Consider the following 9,060-nt stretch of genomic DNA (forward strand, 5'->3'; position numbering starts at 1 on the left):
CAGGGATCAAGTGAAAGGTTTGCTAAGCATTCAGCTCCCAAAGAGTCACTGGTAAAACACGAAGATCAGGAGCATTCAGCCCGGGATATGGAAACACACAGAGAAGTGAGGAAAAAACAAAGAGGTGGCAAAGGAGAAAGACAAATGAGACTCAGTGTCTTATCACAGACTCATACTCCTTGCATTTTTGAAAGTGTAAATGTAATGCAAAGAAAAAGTGTTCACAGACAAAACTCCATAAAGGACCGAAAACACATGGATTTAACTAACTCACCACTCTTGACATTAAGTACGTGATGTTTATCCAGAGACCATCCTCCTAAGTTTGAAGGATCTAGCTCAAACCCTTGCAGCAGTGCTGTCCTCTTCTCCCATAAAATGAGACTGGGGCATGTCTCATATTCAAACCCCACAGACACTGAAATAAAATAAAATCTAATATACTTGCTGAACAAACACTGAATTAAATGTCCAGAGCGCATTCAAATCACTCAGCATTCCAGCTCCCCAGCCTCCTCAAGAAGATGGAGTGATTATATTCTTCTCTTTTATTCTAAATATTATATTCAGATCTTTGACTAGACACAAATTTGAAACTTCATTCACATGTACTCTGCAGGGATCTGATCACTTCTATTTTAATAGCTCACATTGGGAAGTGACTGATTTGGTGAGAGATGAGTGAGAAATGCAATTTTAAAAATATAATAAAATTATTTCATCGGAAAACAGGACAAGATCAAATTCCTAATTTGCCAGATGTTCACAGCATTTATTTAGGGTATTTTACATACCATATACACAAGAGCAGTGAAAAATTTATGTGCATTTAGGTATCACTCAGGAAAGCAATATCCCATGCAACAATGTAAGAAAGAAAAGCTATAGCAAAGAACAGTTTTTGGAAAATATAGAAAATAATTAAGATTTTTCAAAATAAGCTGTTCTTTCCACACTGGCACAGCTCTGATGCTCAGTTTTAGCACTGTTGTATCAAAATTATTCTGATACTCAATGAAAACTGAAAAGTATTTTGATGATAGCTCTTTTTCCCACCCACTAGAATCAAGCAAACTAAAAATAGCTGTAGAACTACAAGACTGAACAGCATTAGAAGAACAGCATTTTCATTTCAAATGTGTTCTACCACAAGAGACTACCTAATGGCATGTGTGAACACTGAAATGCACTGCAGACTGTCAGCCAGTCCAGCATCAGGATCATTTGTTAACTGAAAGAAAATAAAAATGTAATGAGGGACTAGGTTTCATCTAAGTCCCTGTGGCCAGTTTATCCTACTGCCTTGTCTAAAGCTTCCAGGTCAGGTACCAATCAGGAAACACAGGCATGTTGATGGAGTTTAGACCCTCTGAATATGATCTTTAACATGTAAAAGAACTGTAATGCAAAGATAAATTGTGTCAGGGAGACAGGAATTTTTCAGTCTATATTTGCTTCTCCATAAGAAATCTCTGCACTTTTCCTTACTAAGAAATACAGGTGTTACTTGGACACTTTTGCAGCTTGTGTATGCTGACTTACCTACAGCATCTGACAACCCATAAACCTTCTGACCATATGCATCTGTTTTGTCCCAGATAAATGTATATGCCAAGTTGGGAGATGCCTGAAAAGATTTTTGAAACAAATGCCCTTCTACTGCTACCATCAAGTGAACTTTGATTAGATTCAGTGGCACAAGTGTCTGAGTCATGATGATCTTCAGTAAGGATTTGTATCCAGCAGTACGGGAACTCAGGTAGCTGAGCTTTATACTAGAGCCAGGGATCTCAATTTCTTCATGAAGAACCTGGATAGGAAAAAGATCAAATATTTTACATTAGTGATTTTTATTATTGTTCTGAATATCACCTAGCATTTCCTTATGAATTTAGCACTTTCTATTACTGGGAATGGTTATCCTCAGCCCAGTGCAGTGATGCAGTTCAGCTATCATTTCTGACAAATAATTATTTGGTGTTTGTGTACACATCTTTTTAAGAGCCTACTGTTGGCAAAAGGGCAAATACTTTTGCTGCAAGTTACATGTGATGGAAAGGTAAGAAATATAACCATAGGAACCCATAAATTCCAGTAACAGTATAAAGTAAAGTATAACTGAATACAACAGTGAAACAATAGCACCAGTAGAGTTTTCCTTTGTCCTAAGTAACAAACAAGGAAATAGTCTGCAGTTAGCACCACATGCCAAGCCTTTGCAGAATTCTCTTGAAATACCTAAGCTGTCAACAGAAATACAGAGATATACTTGATATATTGTATGACAATGAGATGGTGCAAGGCAGTCAAAGATAAATGTGTCTGGATGACATAAACCTGGGATATCTCCTGCAGCCCTCATTAGAAAAGCTGGTACCTGTCAGAACCAATGCAGCTCTACAAAGGCATTTGCTGCAGCAATTGCAGAGGACACGTGGTGACACTGTGCTCAGGTCAGCACCGGCATCTCACCACTGATTTCTGTATCCTTTTCACTCACACTGTTCTTACCTGGGTTTCTGGCACAATGGGATTCCGGCTGGGAGCATCGCTGAAGAACGTTGAAAGTGGTGATGAAATGATGACTGGGTCAGGACGGACAAAGCCACTTAGATCACAGCTGGGAATGGAGTTCTCCTCTGTCTTCATCACAAGTGTGTCCATGGCATAGAAGCTGTTCCAGGGCAACCATACTGTCCGTTCCTGACTCATAAATGGGGCCCGTTCAAAGTGCAAGGTCAGGGACGCTCCGCCGTTCGCAACCAAGTCAAACCTAGAAAAATTTGGCCTTTAGTAGTGACAGGACTGAGTAATTCCAGTAATAGTATTCCTGGCTAATGACATAGCTATACCTATAGCAATGGGTATATGCCTGGTTTCAGCTGGAATGGAGTTAATTTTCTTCCTAGTAGCTGGCATAGTGCTGAGTTTTGGATTCAGGATGAGAATAACGTCGATAACACAGAGATGTGTTTGTCATTGCTGAGCAGTGCTTACACAGAGTCAGGGACTTCTCTGCTCCTCACCCCATCACACCAGTGAGCAGGCTGGAGGTGCACAAGGAGCTGGGAGGGGACACAGCTGAGACAGCTGACCCCAACTGACCCCAGGAATAAACCCAACCATACAGTGCCATGCTCAGTATATAAACTAGGGGGAAAGCTGCTGAGCATCAGTGGGTAGTGACCAACTGGTTTGCATTTGCATCACTCTTTTTTTTTTGGGTTTAATTTCATTGTATTTTTGCTACCATACAGTGCTCAGTATATAAACTAGGGGGAAAGCTGCTGAGCATCAGTGGGTAGTGACCAACTGGTTTGCATTTGCATCACTCTTTTTTTTTTGGGTTTAATTTCATTGTATTTTTGCTATTTTCCTTTTCATTACAGCTTATTGTAATTGTTATTTTATTTCCTTTATTAAACTGTTTTTATCTGAACCCATGACTTTTCTTTCTTTTATCCTTCTGATTCTCTCCCCATCCCACCAGGGCCTGGGAGAGCAAACGGACCATGATTATATTTTAAATGTCATGCTTTGAACGCTCAATAATGGGATGTGAACCTCTGGCAACTAAACAGCTGAAAACCAGCTGAGACAAGCAATGACTGAAGTCACCTGGACAAACCTCATTCCAATATATTATAAAATTTGCATTAAATAATTAAAAAATGCCCAACAAACAAACCACCACATTTATTATTACAAGTAACCTTTCTGTAGAACCAGAAGAGAAGCAAAGTTCATTCTGAGCTGGACAGTGAATTATCCCTTGCCTAAAAGATCCTGTCCATCAAGCACAGAATGTGACATGTGGCAGTAAGAGAATAGTAACGACAATGTTCTACAAACAAGATTTCCTGTCCCCAGGATAACTGATCTATCATTTTTCAGAGACATTAGGTATTTACTCCCAACCCCCTGCACAATCACAGCAGTAATGTGGAGCTGCACAGGCATTTGAAACCTGGGCTAAATGAGGAAAATGTCTCCTGGTTGTTCTGACAACAAAGGTAGCTATCAGTTTTTCCATGTAAATGCTGGCAATGTAACAAATTACTCAATTACTTCAATAATCTATTCAGATTTAAATATAGTTCAGCTCACCATGTACTGCACTACTAAACCACTAAAATCAACATTATACTTTTATTATAACAGATTAATATTCTGGGAAATGTGGAACTTAAATACTCCCTATAGCTCAGCTGACTCATACTAATTATTTCAATTCAATTGTTTGTATGCAAGATCAAGATAAAATGGCAAATGTTTACAATGCCTGTGTCAGATGCACTGCTTTAGTTACCACAGCCAGTAAACCAGATAAACCATGACACATTGACTTTCGTTTATCTGAATTTGTGTGCATTTCAAATCAGCTGATACAAGGGGGAAAAAGCACTTTTTTGCACAGCAGGAAATTGTCTAAATATATTCAATTAGAATCTTTTGATTGCATTCTACCCTGAAGAAACTCAAAAGAGAGTGGATCTTCAAAAGCAAAGAGAGGCAGAAGGGAACTTTTAACAAAATAGACTATTCTATAATGATGCTTCTTTTTTTTTTTCCTGGAAGTGTTAGCCTGCACTGCATTTTAAAATCAAATATTTCTGGTCTCAGCTGGATATTGCTGTAGTCCACAAATGTTTTCATAGATACAGAGCAATTTATCTGAAAGGAGTCTGCCTGCTCACACGTCATTACCAGAAGTCAGCCTGTTCGTATTTACATGCAGTTAGTATTCAAAATGCCATGTGAAAAATTACTTTTGTGTTTACTTAATAGCTCTTTGCCCTGGGAGGAAGGCAATGCCCAATACCACATGGTTCCATTAGATCACACCATCTGTTAATCAGCAAAGACACTACATACAAAACAGGGACTCAATGAAGCAAACACACTCACGTGCCATCCTGACGAGTGATGGTATAGCCGTACTTTGGATACTTGACAAACGACACATTGACCCCAACTAGAGGAGTTCCATCTGTAGTCACCACTTGGCCTCTTATGAGAGACACAAGACTGAAAAAGAAAGAGAATTAAAGGTATTAAAGTTAATTACAAAAGCAAAGTTATGTTGTTTCTAAACTGAGTCGTGGAACACTTGTGCCTCATTTCCTCTAAATTCAGTTTACTCCAAAGATTGTTAGAATACTGAGGAATCACAATATTGCTCAGCTCCTTCTAGATACCTAAATCAAGAAACTGCTTATCTACGAAGTGAGATGTGTATACAGAATGCAAGTTAGTGCTTTCCCTGTCTAACAAGGCTTTGTCTCATTGTCTAATGAGTAGAAAGCTCTCTCACGTTCAGCCAGGCCAAAGCTGTGACCCTGCAGTCCTGCTGAAAAACAATAGCATGGCTGTGGATGTCTAACACACTTGAAAAATATGGTGCAACACCATATCTCTTTTTTTCTATCACCAATTTCCCAAGTTAAGGCTCATAATCCCTCACTTCAGGGAATGACTGATGTTTGTACACTGCATTCTGTCCTGATTTGGAATCCTTGTTTCGCCCTTTGCCAAGAGGAGGAAGGATTTGGTTTTAAGGACAGCTTTATGCCCAGGCAAAACAAAGAGTTTTCTTAGCCAGCAGGATAAGCAGCTTTGCTTAACCTAAGGGAGATGAAGATGAGTCATTTGTCTAAGAGGCACAGTGAGTTTTTTCTCTTTGGCGAGTGCTTTGCTGCTGCTAAGTGCACAGCAGGCAGAAAGTGCTGCTGCTCCCAGCTGGAGAGGAATCTCCAGCCCCTGGCTGCTTTCCCTTCCACCTTCCCTCTACCCTGAGAGAAGCAGATTGGCGAGGGGGGGGAAGCTGCTTAGTAAAAGGGTGATGGAAAGGCAAAAACTCCCTGTAGATGTCTTCTGTTTCTATACTGGAAACATGAAAACAGGAGAAAAAAACCCTGAGAAAGTGGGAGAGGGTTAAGAGCTCGTAACCCATAATCTCAGGGATGGCAAAACTGCATTTGGCTGTAGTTGCAGATGAAAAGATTTGTCTGTATTCAGCTGTCTGTGCTTTCAGCATGAGCCACCAAGGCTCCTCTGCAGCTCTAGGGCAAGACAGAGAACGAAGAGCCCTGTCTCTGAGCTGGTGCTGTGCCAGCAGCACTGGGGCTGCCCCCGGAGCTCAGCAGGCTCCAGGCACACCAACAGGCACCATGGGTGTCTGGGCCCAGGCTGAGCTGTAGGGCAAGGGGATTAAGCTGGACCACAGCACATAACAGCTCTTTTCATCATTTTCAGGTCTATTCTGTTGACTCTGAAATGTTCTAGGGGCTGTTATAAAAATTCTTGATCTTATTATATTGGCTATTTGACAACGACTTCCTCATGGTTTTATTCCGAAAAAGATGCAATATTTTCTTCAATATTACACAAAAAAACTAATTCATGAAAATGAGACATTTCTGTTATTTTTCGTTTAGAACTTTCAATTGGTTCTTGACCCTTCAGGTCAGATTTTAATTTGCAAAATCAACATTTTGTAACAGAATATGGAATTTAATAGGAATTGACACCTGTTGAGAAAAAATCTACTTGGGAACACATTGGACCAAGATAATTGTCTTGGCATTATTCATTTTGCTTGAATTATTTTACGGTACAAACACACAGAAACAGTTGCAGGAAGAAAGTCATTCAAGCTTCTCTAGGGGAACTCTGCAGAAAGCAAATTTAGAAAGCAATCATCATATGGCAGAAGAAAACTAATAATGTCCATGATTTAATTTTTTCTAACTTCAATTTTGATATTTCAGAAAATAATTTGAATAAAAATATTTTGGCCAATAATCTTCTTTTTATTTTTAAAATGCTAAAATAAAGAACGTGATGAATATTAAAATCAGCTAAAAAGTAACTTAAATCTGGATTTATAAGAAGTAATAATGTGACTGATAGTCACACATAGGATAAACTTTGTTTGGTCATCTTTCAAAAGTGTAACTGACAAATTAAGCAGATACATTAGGTCTTTTTCCTTTTTAACAAGGAATTTAAATACGTTAAAACACATAGTTAGTTTTTTGCTTGAAAACTTCATTTCACCTTGTTTCTGCACTGAAATGATCAGTGAGATTGAAATATTTTTGCAATCAATTTTGTTATTTATTGCTTTAGCGGGCTAGGAAATAATTTCTTTTTCTTATTCTAAGAGTGGAAAAAAGAATAACCACTATTTTGTCCCACTTTTCATGTCTTTCAATGGAATGAGAGGATGAGCTAAGCAAACAGAGCCATTAGCTTTCATGGGAGCTACTTCTTGAGAACACAGCAGCTTCAGTATACGTAAAACTTGGGGAGTTTAACCCTGTGGCACTTTTTAGAAGTCAAATCCCTTAGTTTTACAACTTATGATTTGACACTATACATTAGATTTGCCTAAAATTGGTACCAAAAATAACAGCTGAGCTGTAGAATTCTCAAAAGCACCATCACAACTCAGACACTAAGGCCAATTTTAACATCATTAATATGCCATTTGCAAAGATATGTTAAAACCTGCACATGAATAAAACAGAACCAAGACTCCTGCCACTAGGAACCCCAGAAAACATATTTTTTTAAAAAAATCTAAATTTTCAGATGAGATTTTTTTCAAAGGAGCCTCAGTATCGAAGTGCTTAGCTTCTGCCTAGTGTAGAGCTCTGATTCATCAGATCATAGAATCACAGAATGGTTTGGGTTGGAAGGGACCTTAAAGATCATCTAGTTCCAACCTCCCTTGACATGGGCAATGACACTTTTTACTAGACCAGGTTGCTCAGAGCTCCATCAAACTTCACCTTGAACACTTCCAGGGATGGGGCATCCAGTGATGGGATTGCCCAGTAAATCAGTAACAGAATCCCAAGAGAGAAGAGTTGGCTGCAATCTTTTGGGCATTCTCTCAAATGAAGTTTTTTCTTCAGTTTTAACTTTGGTAATATGCACATAAGGAACATATTTATCAATTTATCAGCATCTTTCCATAGAGACCTACTTAAATAATATTGATAACACCAGTCTCCTTGCAAGGTTACAACGGGATCAAGTATAAATTAATTACGTGCTGGCTTTTAGATTCATTACAAATACATAATTTATAATAATTATAGGAAGAACAAGAATAGAAAAGGAAAAACAAGAAGAAAAAAATATAGTCAGATGTATTGATGATAGAAATAAACCAGTTTTATATAAGGAATGAATAATAAAAGTCTCTAAGTTAATGTATCTTTAAAATAATTTGAAATGTTATTCTATTATTGAAACATGCTAATGGTACTAAACAAAATGCAGTATCTTTTAACCCAAAACTAATTTGCATTTCCCCTTGTTCCAGACTGCAGTCTCCATAAAATATAAACCTCAGAAGCTCCTACTCAGTGAGAAGAACATTCTTCTACACATTGCCAATATGTAAAAATGCTAATAAAACTCAGTGTTGTAAAGTAAAAGCTTCTCATAAACTGCATCAGAGTGGTCTCAGTGTGAGATGCAAATGTATGAAGCACCTGAAAGCAGCATCTCATGTTAAAACATGCATAAAATCTGTGGGAGAAATTTTCTCATACAATGCAACTGCACAGATCCAGTATCATATTTATAGCAGCTACCTGCTGTTGAAGGGGTTTTCTCCGGGGATGATATGAGTGCTGTCCTTCCCCACTAAGAGCTTGATTCGATCATAGAATGACTTCACAGCTGGTGAACCAGAATGGCTCTGTTGTATGATGTCAAGAGGATCACGTGAGCCCCTGCACAGCAGGCTGTTTTGACAGGTGGACTGGAGGCAGCAGTCTGGGTCCAGGCAGTCGACCAAACCATCTGAAAGGTAACAGTCATGGAGATTCAGCTGTCTGCACAGTGCTAGTGCGCAGTGATAGCCAATAGCAATCTTACAGCCCCAAGAAAAACTGTTAAAGCTCACTCTTCATAACACCTCCATGCCCTAAACCTTGGTGATTGGAATAATGCAGTGAGGTTGAGGCTTTCAAACACACTGGTTAAACACCATTACAATGAATGTAAACCAGTGCTAGATGAGGACCAATCCCAAAGAAATCT

The 9,060-nt window shown here is 38.7% G+C and overlaps 1 protein-coding gene across 1 annotated transcript in view; it reads right to left on the reverse strand.

Moving 5' to 3' along the window:
• Nucleotides 1-8,820, reverse strand: part of TENM2 (teneurin transmembrane protein 2) — a gene marked incomplete at its 5' end in the record, with an annotated part of 41,788 nt that extends 32,968 nt beyond the window's left edge. Inside the window, 5 exons of the mRNA XM_009072047.1 lie at nt 275-418; nt 1,543-1,810; nt 2,512-2,773; nt 4,909-5,028; nt 8,610-8,820. Of these exons, the coding sequence (XP_009070295.1) occupies nt 275-418; nt 1,543-1,810; nt 2,512-2,773; nt 4,909-5,028; nt 8,610-8,820 (1,005 nt within the window). The remainder of the gene's footprint in view (nt 1-274; nt 419-1,542; nt 1,811-2,511; nt 2,774-4,908; nt 5,029-8,609) is intronic.
• Nucleotides 8,821-9,060: the final 240 nt, after the last annotated feature.

The sequence above is a fragment of the Acanthisitta chloris genome, unplaced genomic scaffold (assembly GCF_000695815.1).
Source record: "Acanthisitta chloris isolate BGI_N310 unplaced genomic scaffold, ASM69581v1 scaffold1463, whole genome shotgun sequence".
NCBI lineage: Eukaryota > Metazoa > Chordata > Aves > Passeriformes > Acanthisittidae > Acanthisitta > Acanthisitta chloris.